The 16,260-nt window shown below is 42.9% G+C and overlaps 1 protein-coding gene across 1 annotated transcript in view; it reads right to left on the bottom strand.

Moving 5' to 3' along the window:
• TMEM63A (transmembrane protein 63A) overlaps window positions 1-16,260 on the bottom strand; it is a 129,301-nt gene that overhangs the window by 14,102 nt on the left and 98,939 nt on the right. The window contains exons 14-19 of the mRNA XM_082252075.1: window positions 14,844-14,997; window positions 13,433-13,539; window positions 10,090-10,176; window positions 7,198-7,257; window positions 5,972-6,134; window positions 2,743-2,848 (exon numbers count right to left, since the gene is read on the bottom strand). Of these exons, the coding sequence (XP_082108201.1) occupies window positions 2,743-2,848; window positions 5,972-6,134; window positions 7,198-7,257; window positions 10,090-10,176; window positions 13,433-13,539; window positions 14,844-14,997 (677 nt within the window). The remainder of the gene's footprint in view (window positions 1-2,742; window positions 2,849-5,971; window positions 6,135-7,197; window positions 7,258-10,089; window positions 10,177-13,432; window positions 13,540-14,843; window positions 14,998-16,260) is intronic.

The following is a 16,260-nucleotide window of genomic DNA, read 5'->3' as shown; positions in this document are numbered from 1 at the left end:
GAGCAGGTTGTGTGAGGTCATGGTGCAAAGGTACCGAGCTGAGAGGCCGGAGCCTCGTGTGCGGGTCTGCAGGATGGGAGTAAGGCAAGCCGGAAGTGGGATGTCAGTGCTGTTTGGACTGGAGTGGACTATCTGGCATGGAGAGTGACTGTCACTGTGACTCAGGAGGGAATATGTCAGTGAGGTGTCATCATCATCCAAGCTGCTGCACACCAGACATGGGAGTAAGTCACACATGTGCAAGTCACAAGCAAGTCTCAAGTCTTAACCTTCAAGTCTCAAGCAAGTCCCAAGTTACAGTGGCGAAAAGCAAGCTAATCAAGTCAAGTCCCTGCTAGAAATCAAGCAATCAAGTCATTTATTTTGGTCAAGTCACAAATCAAGTCAAAATCCTGATCTACCCCAATTTTCACCTTTAAATCAGTTAAAAGTCAGTGGTCAGGAAAGGTTTTGTTTTATTTTATTTTCAACATTAACAAAACTGCTTAGTGCTTTTTTCTTGGCATATTAAAGAAACACTTTGAATGCCCAAACAGCTCAAAATCCTTCATCCGGTCATGTTTCAACACCACAGTCACTAAAAAATGTTAAGTATTTCCACTGTTAAACAGCCAGTGTCCTAAAAATCAGAACACACTGAGGTGTTTAAAGTGACTGTGGTGTCAGAAACATAACAGGCACATTCATTTTGCTTTAACACATCTTGAGAAAATGCAAATATTTAATATCTTAAAAAAGTAAAGTCATTTCGAGTCATATGTCTCAAGTCAAAGTCAAGTCTCAAGTCATGAATACCAAGTCAAAGTCAAGTCGAGTCTTTTATTAATTTTAGTCAAGCGAGGGGCGTGGCCTGGCGCGACATGCTGTAGGCTGTGAGTAGCGGGAGCTCCGTCGGCTTTGTATCCTTTCTCTAATATCCTGCAACCCGATAACAGCGAAAGTCACCCTAGTCTGCAACGGGGATCCGCGGGCACCCATTGGCCATGTCACCACCGAAAAATCCATCCACTGCGGCAAAAAATTGACAAATTCCGCCGCCAGGCGGGGGAAGCCTCCACCCAAGATGGCGCCGCTCCTCACACGCCGGCGAGCGATGTGGCGGGAGCAGATACAGCGACGGTACTCAAAGCCATTTCAGCCTGCCAAGCAACACTCACCTCTAAGATAGACGAGGTGAAGGTGGACATCTCCCTTATTCGTCAAGATCTGCGCCATTTGCGGGAGCGGGTGACGGAGACGGAGCGCAGAATCAGTGATATGGAGGACTCTCTGCCGCCCTTACAACACTCCACGGACGGCCTGCAGCGGCAAGTGGCTCTCATGCTGCAGAAGCAGGACGACATGGAAAACCGCCTGCGCCGCTGTAACCTGCGCTTTATAGGTCTTCCTGAGGGCTCTGAAGGTAATGACCCCACCACCTACCTTGAACAACTCCTGATCCGCACTTATGGTAGGGAGTCCTTCTCTCCCACGTTTGTGGTGGAACGAGCACATAGACTGGCAGGCCGTCCGCCTCCCCAGGGGGCACCTCCTAGAACCTTCATTGCTAAGTTTCTAAACTTCCGTGACAGTGATGCCATCCTCCGTCTGGCGAAAGTAAAAGGCAATATCCCTATAGGTAATGGCACTGTGGCAATTTTCCCGGATTTCTCCGCTGAAGTCCAGCGGAGGCGTAAAAGTTTTACTGAGGCGAAACGCAGACTACGTGTCAAACACCTGATATACGCTATGATGTATCCCGCCAGGCTCCCAGTAGAGGGGGAAGACCGGGTTCACTTCTTTGATTACCCTGAAGCACTAATTGCCTGGTTGGAGCTTCAGGAAGCCTGTGGATGATCCCCCCTGATGTGCTCCCAGAGGATACCGCACTGCCTGACGGCACCGCAGATGAGTACTGTATGCTGCTATCCCATCCTGCCCCCCCCCCCTGTTGCAAGTGCCTTATCCCCCCTTTTTTTTTTTTTTTTTAAAAAACAAATTTTTTTTTCTTTTTTCTCTCCCTTATGACTCCTTGTCCCATGTTGCTATGTGAATTTTAGTCAAGCAAGTCTCAAGTCCTCAAACTGGTCACTTAAGTCAAGTCCGTGACTTGAGTCCCCCACCTCTGCTGCACACTGCTGACAGTGACACTGTGGGAGTCAGTTTCATGTGTTTGTGCTGCCCATTCTAATTTCTTGCCCTCCTGAGTCCTGTCCCTGAGCTTACTATACTGACTATATTGAAAATAAAATAAAAATCTTTTTTGCCTTAACATTTACCTTAAATCACATGGCTAAGTGCATAACGTACTTGTTTGTAGCCTAAATACTGAAATTTGCACTTAAACTGTAATTTTGTAACTTGAAAACGGCAGTAAAAACTTGGCTGTGCTAGTAAATTTTGGTTCTTATGGCAGTAAATTTCAATCTGGTAGGTTGGCAACACTAAACGGCAATAAACATTTGGAAAACCCCCAACAGGCTGGTTGTACTACAATCGATCGATTGACTTCAATACAACCAGCCTGCCCCATAGATAGATTGAATCTCGGTTGGTCCCTGCTGAACTGACTGATATTCAAAAAAAATCTATGGTGGCTTTATACAGCAGGTGCAGCAAGACAGTGCACATTGGAATCCACACCTAGGAGATTGGCTCATCTAGGAACCAGGGAACAAAGAGCATTTAAATATTTGCTGTGATTTGACTACTTGAGTCATGGGATTCATCCAGCCCTAAAGACCTCTAAAAACTGTTACTTACCAAAAGGCATAATAATGGGGCACGTGATGCTGTAAGCCATGACAACTGTGAAAACACAAAGCATCCCAGCGTACATCGCACCGAACTGAAATTCATAAGCCTGGTTCTAAGAGAGAAGATGTGTCAATCACACTCACAAGCAATGAAATATCAAACTAAGAAAAAACAGAAACCTTTCCATTGTGTTCAACCAGCAGAAAAACAAATGATGGAAAAAACAACACTAAGAGAAGATCACACAGGAACCATTTTATTATTTCCACTCTCCCAAAAAGCAGGGTAAACCATGAGGTCTAATGGCTTTCTGTGGGGAACAAGAACTATTCCTCACGGGCTTAAAATGTGTATGTTAAGCCAAAAACATTTTTCTAGTTTTTGGATAGAGTAAGAAAAAATTAGAACCCCTGTCTGTTTTTTTTTTTATAATTGTATATTAAGCAATACAAGAAAAGATCAAAAAACGGTAACACACAATGACGTACAGCATCAGATAAAACATGTGAGACATAAAAACAAAGTATAGCTTGTGAATATTGTGTGGGTGGCCAACAATAGAGCAGGCTTTGCAAATGTTTTCTTTGGTCCTTTGTATTAAGGGCTGATTGACAGTCTGTGGGTTTCAGTAGCTAAGGCAGTGCTTGCCTGTCCATGCAGCTTCCGGGTTACTTCCCCTTGTTTTTCCTCTCTAGACAAATACCAGATATGACGCAGCATCGTCGCGTCACTTTCGGTTTTTCGTCACTTACGGTTCCTTGGCCGGAAGTGAACAGGTTGTGTCCTGGTTTCTGGCCAGGGGCCATAGTCCACGCTGAAACACCCTCAGCCTAGGACAGAGGAGGTGGGGAGGAACCCGCCCACACATTTCGTGCCCCCCCTATCGATTAACCTGAACCCAGAGTGTGTGATTGGCGTCACTGTGTAGGTGGAGCTTCCACCCAGATGGTATTTATTCTTGTGTGTAGCCTGGCCACAGTCTCTTTGGTGGTCTTGGAGACAGAACACGCGACGCATTAGGTAGCACAACAAGGCTAAATAAGGTAACTTGCGTAAAAAGTTTTCTTCCCCCTTGTCTTATCTTAAAGCAACTACTGTATCTTTAAGACATTTTTATATGATAAGTGCAGTGTTCTTCATGGATGTTTTTTACATCTGTTTTTACTCATTGAGCTACAACATTGGAGGGGTATGAGCTTATAGCCCCCCCCCCCCTTCCATCTTTCCCCTTTTTTAACACTTCAGGGTCTCTATGTTATTCATCAGTGTGGTTAATGCTCCTGGTGGAGCGGCCATCTAATCCTCCTGTCTTTGTATGTGCACTAATGCTGGTTGTGCGTCTCAAAGAATAATTAAAGGTAATTATCAGGCATAATCTTTGACCACATACCTAGCCCATAAACATGATGTATGGGCTTATGTACATAGGTATATATGTAGATTCTATTATAAAAACCATTCTAATTAACTATTATTCCCCTTCTTCCAAAGTCAGCAGTTTATTCACTGACTGGATGGTTATCCATCGTCTGTGAGGGTGGTGTGCTTCGCCTTCCCCCACGGGCCACCCAGGACCATACATCAGAGTAAACAGCATTGCCCTTCATTACATATCATGTGATATGTATAGTTATATTAAGGTATATTTAATGCTTTATTATGTGTTTGCTGCTCCTCTGTTACTTGAACTTATATCTTTTTTTATTGTAATCGTGTAAATTTGTGTTGTTTATGATCACTAATTACAACATTTTGTTCAATTACAGCTTTAATGATGTTTTGTTTTGTGTCATATGTGAGATATAAGAAAAGCTAAAGAGGTCCTGAGGAAGCGGTATTCCCGCGGAAAGCGTCAACCTCACCCCTTAGGCATCTAGGACACCTCCAGTGGCAAATCCTAGGAAGAATCTCTAGATGATTGTTTTTGAATACATGTATGAACATGTGACCAACAACTGGGTTGTTTTTAGAAATAATGTTTGAGTGTATTTGTTGTCTTCTTGATATTTGAATAAATTTAGAATTGTTATAAACATTTGTGTTATTACTTTTAGAGGTATATAGATATAAAGTCCCACAAATGTACTTTTTGTTTCAGGTTTTGCAAATGAGCATGTAATATTCCATAAACCTAGTACAGCTCAAACATTGGTCCATAAACAAATGTCTCAATACTACATCGACGAGAGGATACACATAAGAGGAGTAAAAAGAAAAAAAAAGGGGGGGGGGGCGGGACACACCATGGAACATAGATATAAAATAGATATACGAGGGTAGCTAATATAATAAGGAGGGAGGCAGCCATCCAGGGACTTTATGATAATGATTCTGGATTAAGCTTAGAACTTCCCTCAAATCCCAAACTTTGGAAAATTGGGGTAGACCCTGTCTGGTTTTTAACTGCTACCTGGGGGGCATAGTAAAGCTGGACATGGATGGCTAGCTTTTTTTTTTTTTCATTCAGCCAGTGGACTGAATCTTAAAAACTAACAGATTGCTCGATCCACACAGATGAGGTGGATGGAGGTATACCACCCCCCACCCCCAACAGCCCCCTCCCCCCAGAAACATGGACATTGTATTCAGGATAGACTGATCAGCTGCTGATCGAAAAAAGTTTTTTAGATACAAATCAAATCTCAGCTGGTTGAATTGTCAACTGTCTGTGGCCAGCTTTATAGGGATTCACCCTTACATCCTGTTCTACTAACAATGGTTTCACCAGACAGGAAGAAAAATCTTCAACAGGGACACGTAAATAAAAATCTGCAACGGGGACACGTAAATAAAAATCTGCAACAGGGACACGTAAATAAAAATCTAACAGGTTCTAGCCTTCCCTTAAGCTACTAAAGAAAATCATTTTTATTTTAATCCAAAACTAGAAAAGAAAAGTATTAATATGTATTGGGTATTTGATTTCTCAAACCAGCAGATACAGATTTAGGCGCCTTTTCACAGTGTTTTAGTTTCCTCCTTACCCTCCTGTTGAAAAAATCGCCCATCTTCAAAATATTCAGCACTGACTGAGATTTCAATCAGATGTAAAAACATCAGTTGCCATGCCCTTACAAACTTTACAAACTTTTGAACCCCAAACCATTAAAATTTCCTATTAAAAACTATTGTTTTTACAAAAGAGATATTTTTGTGGCAGATTAATGGATAATGCCCAATTTTTCTCTCATATTTGGTTTATCCTGTGTCTTTCACATCGGATACTATGTTGTACCTCTTTAATGTTCTGCCTTTCCGCAGCAGATTTGGCCATAATCATGCGTATGGTGTACAAGATCAGCCCTGGAAGCCTCATTAACTCCAGCCCGTTCCCGATAAAGGCCGATGCGATAACGTAGTTGACAAAGAAAGCCCCCTGGTCAGGAAGAAATACACACCTGAAATGGAAAAATAATTATTGGGAAACATTTTGCTTGCTAAAAATATATGCAAAAGGTTCACATACCTGTACAGAATGTTATATATCATAGCAACATAGCTGTGTAGCCAGGTGATTTTTTTTAGGATCCATTCCAGGATCTATAGGAGTCTGTATGTAAAGACAACTTTTTTTTTTTTTTTGGGGGGGATTTGGTTTTGGATAGAGTGGGGATGGGTTACAACTCCTATCAGTTTATTTTTTGCTCGTCTTGGATGCAACAGCAAACTCAACAGAATTCACACCTTAGAGAGCAGTCACAGAACAGGTCTACCTTTTGGAAGACTTTCCCTTATCTTTTGAAACTCCACTTGTGTTGAGAAAAATAAAACCTCTCTGGGTGAACAATGTACATTGCAGAGATTTTATGAACCATGTTGCAGATTCCTACCTGTTTCTGCTCAGAAGAAATAGCTGTTTGTTTTGTGCAAAGTGAATCTGAATGGGAGTGACTTTGTCGTTACTAATCAGCTGATGCACTTGCTGTTCTAATGAGGAAAATTGCATGGTCTGCATTCCTTTATAAGAAATTAGGCAATTAGTATTGCAACCAAAAATTATATTTTTGTTGCAGAGGATGCCTTTTATCTGACATGTATCTCTCCTGTAGAACACCGCTGGCAAGGACAGAGCTCATTCCAACTCCAATGATGCAAGAGACAAAGGGGTCCTATGCGCCACACATCACTAAGATCCTGTGGATAGGTTTCCACTCCACCCCCAATGCTTAATCATATCCCTAGGGTCTTGCAGTGATGTGCGGCACATAGGACCTTTTTTTGTCTCTTACCACCTCTTATGTTATGTGGATTAGGAGAAGGGGTTATTCTGTAGTCCTTCCTGTCCAAGGGTGACAATACTGCTCCTTTAAAAATACAATACAGTGAGTGATTGTATTTACCAGAGAACACAAAGCGTGTTACTGGCAGGATAATAGCTCTCAGTCTCATTCTGTAATATATTGAATAGAACGGAAAGGCTATATACAAAATGCTGGAAATGTTGGCGTAGCTCATACTTACTCCAGCCTGAAGGGACCATCCAGGGTCTTGTCAAATATCCATCGGAAGAAAACATCTAAGCTGCAAATAGACATTGTGGAAAAAATCTCTGAATGTTCTGTATATACATTGACCATAGAGGAATAGGAACCTGAAGCATTGCAGACAGAGTAAGGAACACAAATGAAAGGAAAAGCAGAGTACTTATACTGTGAACAGGTTGGGAGGGGGCTCAAGAAAAGGAAACAAGTACAATCAAACAGAAATGCAGACTACAAACAGGCCTATCTCCAAAGATTACAAAACCCAAGAGAATGAGCGCCAATGGCCTCCAAGGCAAATCAGAACTGGAGAATTACATCAGGACATACAGAATACAAGCCCAGACTGTGCCAATGGTGTGACCAGGGGAAAAGGGAAAGGGAGGCCCCCTTCCATCTACCTAGCCCCCAATATTCAGCAGTGACTGGCACTCATTTGCTCAGATTCTCCGCTCCGATATCACCTCCACAGAGAGGAGGGAACATCATATTCTACTGGAACAGAGCAGCCAAAAACATCTGTTCAGCATTTCATAGTCTGAGAGGTAGAAGTACACCGAAAGGAAAATTTGGTGGCGAAACCGAAAATTCAGGATGCACTTGGTCGAAACCGAAAATGACAGTTTCTAAAAAATGTATATATTTTTATATATAAAACTGTATTATATTCGACTTTTTATTTATTATCATGAATTTAAATGAATATGAATAGATTGTCGGCCATTATCAGCACTTTTAGCGCAAGAAAAGCTCAAGAAAAAATGCATTCCTTTAAGTTCTATGTATGTCTACACACTGGTCCGTTGCACTTCCGTTGTGGTGTTGAAAATCTTGCTTGCTGCGTTTTTAGTCAGTTGAAAATACCGCACCAAAAACGCGCACCTCCCCGTTGAAATGTATTAAAAACGCAGCAAGAACGCATCAATAATGCACCCGTGTTACGTTTTTTTATGTGGTTTTTGAGTCACATGATCTATGAAAAAACACACCAGTTTAAAACCACAGCAAAAAAGAGTGCGCTTTCAGCGCCATTATTGGCACCTTTTTCTCTATCGGCAAAGTGCCGAAATGATATAATTAGGCCCGCAATTTCGGTGCATCTCTACTGGGAGGTACAAGAAACATTATCTATTCCTTGCCCTGATAATGTAATGGCTCGAATGTCAGCAGATTCAACAGGAATCAACCCAAATTTGAGCCATGGGTGCCCCTGCAAATACCACCGTGTTTGAAAAACGTCAATTTAATCAATCAACGGAGCTGGGTGGAAAATTACCAGCCAAATGGCTACAGCATCCTACCAGTTACAATCGCTGTTCGGGTATTCAGGAAGCACCAGGTGCTGTGGCTGCTAAATACAGTGGACGGCAGTAAAGATACCTCCATTTACACTGTTTAGCATGAATGGGAGACTTAATTGATTTTTTCTTATTCAGCCTGCAGGCTGAAAAGGAAAATATAGCAGTGTACAGCTAGCGGTCTAAATGAAAAAAACAAAAACAAAAACAAAATTGGATTCCTCAATCCACATTAACAAGGTGGATGGAGGAATCCCCCCCCCCAATTGGGACATTGGCACAGTCAGAATACATTAATCAGCAGCTGTAGCCCCTGATTGACAAAAGCTTTCAACTTGTCTGTTGTTGTCTAAAGATCGACTTCTGTCAAACATGCTGCAGGCAATGAGTACAGGGCAGGCAATGAGTACAGGGCAGGCAATGAGTACAGGGCAAGCAATGAGTACAGGGCAAGCAATGAGTACAGGGCAAGCAATGAGTACAGGGCAAGCAATGAGTACAGGGCAAGCAATGAGTACAGGGCAAGCAATGAGTACAGGGCAAGCAATGAGTACAGGGCAAGCAATGAGTACAGGGCAAGCAATGAGTACAGGGCAAGCAATGAGTACAGGGCAAGCAATGAGTACAGGGCAAGCAATGAGTACAGGGCAAGCAATGAGTACAGGGCAAGCAATGAGTACAGGGCAAGCAATGAGTACAGGGCAGGCAATGAGTACAGGGCAGGCAATGAGTACAGGGCAAGCAATGAGTACAGGGCAAGCAATGAGTACAGGGCAAGCAATGAGTACAGGGCAAGCAATGAGTACAGGGCAAGCAATGAGTACAGGGCAAGCAATGAGTACAGGGCAAGCAAGCAGGCAGACTGAGGCAAATCAGGAGGTTTGGTAATCTGAAAGGACAGAACATGCAGAGATTTGGTGATCGGACTTAAAGGCAGCCATAAAGACAAACCTAAAGCCCAGATGAAGGGAGGCAGAGGAAAGGAGGGGAAGTGGAGATGCAAGACAAGTGAGCAAGCAGAGAAGCAGAGGAGACAGGTAGAAATAATAGGACAGGGCAGACAGGAAGTAGAGAGGCAGGACAAGAGAATAAAGCCAGCTATAGATGGTTCAAATCCTGATGAACAGGCCGAGATTTGAACCATGTATGGGCAGGCTGATTGTACCCAAGTTGATCAATCAATCAGCTTGGGTACAACCAGCATGTCAGGTTTTTCATGTGATTATTGCCAGAGGCTAATGCTGCTAGCAATAATCACTGCATGTTCTCCTGACCGGGATGGCTCCCTGCGTTCCCCCAGCTGGAAGAACACAATAGCTCAGAGCGATTTTTGCACTCTCTATGGCCAATTTAGGAGTAAAGATAAACAAGGGAAAGAAGGCAGGCACAGGACGGAGAGAGACATGACAAGTAATCAGGCAAAGTACAAAACAAAAGCACAGGCAGACAGTCACAAAGACTGCAGACCAGGCAGGCACAATAGGACAGAAAGCAGGACAGAAAGAAACATGCGTCACTCACGGAAAATTAGACAGATGCACATACCCCAGGAAGACATGACAGATAATCCTAACCTGGTGAGGCCAAGCGATGGCAAAATTAGGACCATGAATATCAGGAAGATGTATACTTTGTGCATCATAATTCTGTTTTCTGCAGATCTGTAACGCACATTGGTCAATTGTAAGTAGAACAAGAAATTACATTGTCACCAAAACAGTGTTTGACCTCGGTTATTTGGGCTCACACACCATTTTAAGCTCTTGCAGATGCATCTCATGTCTGGAAGAGCTAAAAATACATAATTAGTGTGTGTGCACTTTCAGGTGCCAGTTTAAACCAAAAGGTGTTATCAGATCTAGTACTAAATTTAGTTTTCATCAGTACAGATTTATAAGGGGATAGTATGTTCTGCCCGAGTTAAGCTAGGTACACACTATCACTTTTATTTTTGTTCAACCCAATGGGAACCTCAAGAGGAGCTTGCTGTACTAACTATACGATGTTAGTACAGCGATCTACCTGCTGAGCTATTGTGTTCTGACAGGGGGACTTACCACCATGCCAGCACACACAGGTCAGCGCTCTCAGCCAATGTTCAGAAGTCGTTCGCCAGATCTTTTTGGTCATGCCCCTTTGAAAGAAGCTGGACAGGCTGCAGTACACACGGTCCAAATGTCGGCCGGTTTCTGATGAACTGGCCGATATTAAGCCCATGTGAACTGGAGTCGGTCCAAAAGAAACCGGCCATGTAGCCAGCTTCTGTCAAAGGGACAGATTCAAAAAAGGTCTACCGATCGGCTCCTGATCAGAACTTTCAGCCAATGGCTGAGAGTGCTGATCGGAGTGTTCTGGTGGGGGGGGGGGGGGGGCATCCCCCTTTCAGAACACAATAGAACAGCTGCGGAAATCGTTACAATAATTGCGGATAGTTAGTACAGCGGCTCCGCCCTAAACTGCTGGGTTGATCAAAAAAAAATACTAGTGTGTACGAGGCTTTAGTCTTCCGATTTCTACTGGCTACCAAAAAATACTGATAAGTTAATTACCTTCTACCAAAAGATGATCACATCCCCTTGTCCCCCACCCTGTGAGCAGCCAGCCACAGACATAAGAGGGTGACCAGACAAACAGACACAAACCAACTGTCATGCTACAAGTGTATCAGCTGGCCTTTTCATAAAAAGGAACATTTGGCTTGGCAGAGTTTTCAAGTTTATGCCTATATTGGGAGGCAACAGCAGACAGCCGTTGCTGGCCTGCCTTAACTGGAACTGAAAGCAGTCACATTTTTTTTTTTATGCTGCCCAATGAAAAACGTTGTTCCCAAAAGTGACTAGCATATAAGACTTTGGTATTCAACCCAAAGCTCATGTCTATAAGAGCCCTGTAACTGGAGCCAGGACCTTTGCGGGTAGGGACTGTGAATAATACAATGCTTTCTGTACCTGCTGAAATGTCTGTATAGCAAAATATTTTTAGATAGAATGGGCAAGAGTAAAAGCCAATGTAAATGTATTTTTCTCAATCTGTGTCCCATTGCAAAGGTGTACAGTTTGATGGCTGCCATATGCCTGTTATCTCTTTAAAGAAATTAAACTGGAGACATAAACAACATTCAGTCATAGTAGTATACAGTAGTCATACATAGTAGTAGGGGAGGTTAAATAAAGACAATAGTCCATCCAGTTCAACTTTGTCATCTCTTTCTGAATGTAAATCTTTGCATGAACACCCCAGAGAACCCCGGAACCCAGGGCAATCTTATGCAAATTATGCTGGTAAGGTTGGGCGTGGGCCCACCCCCTCCCACTTTGCAACCCCCACTATTGGTAGAACTACCCATTATAGTAATAGGTTAACATTAAAAGTAAAACATTAAAAAATAAGTTCACCTTTAAAAAAAAAATAAAAATAATAATAATAATAAATGCACATTTTATAGCAGGTAAAAAATGTGCATTTATTTATTTTTTTAGTAGCCTGGAAAGCATTGCACCAGGGATCAGCAGGTTGCTGGAGCCATGCAGGACTCCTTCAGACTCTGAGTGTGAGCTACCTGCCTGTACATCGTACATCATGCGGCCAGGCAGTTTCACACTGACAGGAAGACTCCATGAACTATCAAAGCGCTCCACAGCACCGAGAACTACAAGCCGACATCTGCAAAGAATATCGGCACTTGTAGTTCAGAACTCTGTAAATGAATGATGTGGCCGTGTGGGCGGAGCCCCCGCACAGCTGAGCTCGTTTCAAAAAGTGACAGCTTGCATGGGGAACTTCTCCCCGTACTGCTGTCACAGGGAGAGAGGGAATTGACAATTGGCTGCAGCAGTGGGAACATGTTACATGTTTCACCCTAAAAATGTGTGGAACCAGGGCTGGGACAAGGGGTGGGCAGAAGGAGGCGGCTGCCCTAGGCACTGTGGTACCATGTGAGGTGGGGGGGCACTACAAGGCAGTTGGGGGGAGGGGATTTGCTTTGGGAGGGTGAATTTGAGGGGGCAACAGAGGATAATAATTGTTCTAGGAGGGGAAATTTGGGGAGGTGTGCGGATTTGAGATTTGTGTTGGGAGGCAGGATGGGGAAGATTTGTGCTAGGAGGGGGAATTTTTTGGGGGTTTCTGCAAGAAAAGGGGGGGGGATTGGGCGGTATTTATGCTGGGAGGGGAGGATTTAGAGTGGGGGAGAGAATTTATGCTCATAGGGGTAATTTGAGAGGTAGAGGATTTGTACTAGAAGGAGGAATTATTTTTAGTGGGTAGGCGACTGGATTTGTGCTGGTGGCATATGGGGAATGAGAAGATTTAAGCTGGGGGGGCAAGGATTCCTGCTGGGAAGGAGATTTCAGCATGAGGTGGATTTGTACTGGGAGGAGGAAGAATTTATGCTTAGTGGGTAAGCATGCAGATTTGCTAACACTTAGGCTCGGTTCACACTGAGGCGATTTCGTTGCCTGACAAGTCGCACTCCCAATTAGTGCAATGGAACCGTTCTAATCGGTTGCTTCAACTTAGAAAAAGGTTCCTGCACTACTTGTGGGCGACTTCGGAGCGGCTTGCGTTGACTTCTTTTAAAGAAGTCGTTTGCAAGCCACGCTGAAGTCGTGCTGTAAGAGGCCGCCTCAGAGCCAGGCGACTTTGAAGCCGCCTAAGTGTGTACTGCGCCTTATCCTTTAAGTCAAAATGGTCATCAAAGAGTGTTTAAGTTTGGAGAATTTCATGATCCTCATGAAAAGGTCTAAAAAGATACCTGCATGTACCTCTGAAGCCACATTTTCTTTTTCATGTTACCTGCTTAATTACATTTTACAGGTCTACTTGAAAAGCTTGAAATCTGACAGCAACCCCCTAAAACTGAAAATTAAGGTTTTGGTGGACACAGCCTTGAAAAGACACAGAAGTGGATCATCTTACTTTGTCCAGTGGGCCTCAAAGAGAGTGGAGTAGTAGACGACTGTGGGCAGCAGCGCAGAGAAAGACCACAGCAGCAAGGTTGGGAAGAACTGACTGATGATCGGATTCTGCAGAAATACAATGAAATGGAGGTTATGCTAACTGAGGTTTATCAATGGCAAGCAATGTGGGCACCATCCTCCCTCCGTGCCAATCACTTCTCTAAAGATCTAATAAAAAGTCACCAGTTCCTGTTTGGAGTTTTAGTAACAATACATAACTGCCGGAGGAGAGTCACACTTCAAGATAGTCTAATGTCATCATGTGATGGGGGTAATGAAAACATGTTGCCAGAACAGAAATTTCCAGGCATTTGGGCATAGTGGAGAGACTGCAAGCTGATGCAGTCAGGGGCCTACACTCTGTATTTGTTACCAGTTTTTTTCTTTTTTGTGACAGTCACTTTAAAGCGTAACTACACTCTTGTTGAGAAAAAAACATTCCCCTCTGGGTGATCTCTGTACATTACAACGGTTTTAACAAAATTTGTTGCAGATTCCTACCTTTTGTTATTCTGAAGAAATCATTGTTTGTTCCTCTGTGCACCTGTGCTCAGTGGGTCAAATGGGAGTGGTTTCACAATTATCTATCGGCTGTGGCAGCTGCAGAGCTCTAATGAGGAAAGCTACTGAGCCTGCATCCCTTTAGATGTGTTCCTATTGGGAATATCTCACCAAACAGGACATTTTTGTTGCAGAAATCTGACTTGTATCTTAGTACAGACTTCTGGGAAAATTGGTGAGCCAATCACACAAGCAGGAAATGATGTTTCTGGGGTGTGGTCAGTATACATTCTGTGTACAGGACAGCTACAGGTAGCCATATTGCATTGCAATTTTAGAACATTACAACAGCTGCAAATTGAAAAGGAAAGGTCATTTTTAATAACATTCAATTACAATATGATTTGTGTCGCAATTGTAAAATTTGCTATTTTTTACCCCACAAAAGTGGAGATACCCTTTAAAGCCCAACTCCACCCTAACAGTATACATCAAAAGGTTCTCCTTATTGCAGACCTTAACAGATGCAAACACTCGATTTAATCCACCTCCAATCCCCCCCAGTTCTGTACAGACCCAAACGCTAAGAAAAGTCCTATGTAAACAACAGGTGCGGCTTATAGCTTATAATTGGCCCAGTGCTGTCAAGTGGAGTTTGTCACATGCTTCTCCATACCCCGAAGTACTGTGAATTTTTTTCCATAACCAGCACTAAAAAGAATGGCAAGAAAGTTAAGGAAAGGTTTGCTGCTGGGGAGGCCGAGGAAGAGCGGGGGTGGTTAAAGCTAAAAAAAAGTATTGAATGAAGACTTTTTTATTTTATGGAATGTATTAAATCCCAGGCTGAGCTGCTGTTAGCCATTACTTACATTCAGGTAATAGATGGGTTTTGTGACGTTGAACTTGTCAATTGTAGTAATAATAATTGATGGCGTTGTTAGGAAGAACAGAACAATAAAGAGGATAAAATTGATGCTAATGAAACGGGCCCACCACTTTACTCCACTCACGGACAAATTCTCCCTAAAAAAGAAACAGCAAGGATGAAAAGATTTAAACTGCAGGCCTCAATTCCACAATGACTATTACACTTTATTGTAAAACTATTAGGAGGCGCTAAGCATCATACACATGAATACAACTTTCTAGCTCTTTCGACCTTGAAGAGGTCATATTTTTGATGAAGCAGACCAGGATTAACGGCTGGTTGTTTTTAAATATACTGGTTAACACAGTGTTGATATTTCACTATTTTCTGGTTTGGTTGTTGGGAATTCACTCTAGTGAGTGAATCACCAAAGGCGGAGAGGCAGAGGTGGGAAGCAGAGCGGCAATCAATCAGCTGAGTTGTGGAGTGTCAGACAAAAGTCTGGTTATGACACTGGAAGAATGGTTCAGGCCCGAGGAGTGCAACCAATACCACAGATCATCCGCAAGGCAGAGCTCAGATGGGCCTTTGTTTACAAGCTCTCCTAAAGGACAAATGTACCTTTGGTACAAGCTGCCTTTTAAGGCATGGTCCCACTCCCCATCAGCCCACCTGGTCTGATTCTTACCACTTCTCCTTATTTTCATCCTATGCATGCACGTTGCAGCCCTATTCATTCCTACAAGTTGTCACAACAGCCTCCAGAAGTCCTGCCAAGTACAGCTCTCCTGTACTGTGGTGGGCACGTAGAGTATGGAGAAGACTGAAGACAGGTTGTGCAGCTCTCATCAGGCAAATTTAACAAAGTACAATGAAGATCACTGAAACGAGGCCAGAGATATGTTTCAAACCAGGTGAGTTGCAGAGGGTTGGTGCCATACCCTGAAGGACGGTTGTCAAAGGTAAAGTTGTTCTTTGAGACCTGGCTCCTTTGCGGTCTATTGGATTAGGAGATTTTTTAAGATCCCAGTAAAAAAAGGAATCTCTTGAATTGCATGCGGGATGCTAAGAGGTGCTTCGTTGTTTTACGGTCTTCACAAGCTGTAAAGTGGAACTCCAGTTAAACAGCCAAATACATGCAAGGTAGTTTTCTTACTTGCCAAAAGGTTTTGTATTTATATTTACCCAGTCCTGAGATTTACACAACACTGCTAGACAGAAGAGCAGGTTGGTGATCGGATTTATTTTTCTTCTTTAGTATTTTTCTTCTTTAGTTAAAGTGATTGTAAACGATCACCTTGTAAAACAACCCATTCCAAGGCAATACATTTGTGTATGGATACAAAAAAAACATTACAAATTCCTTTTTCCATTTTTTAACTGATCACATTCCATCTGTTCTCAGCCACATATGAGCT

The sequence above is a fragment of the Pelophylax lessonae genome, assembly GCF_965119305.1.
Source record: "Pelophylax lessonae genome assembly, chromosome: 3".
NCBI lineage: Eukaryota > Metazoa > Chordata > Amphibia > Anura > Ranidae > Pelophylax > Pelophylax lessonae.
Note: the sequence above shows the minus strand (reverse complement) of the source record. Positions and strands in the feature narration are given on the sequence as shown.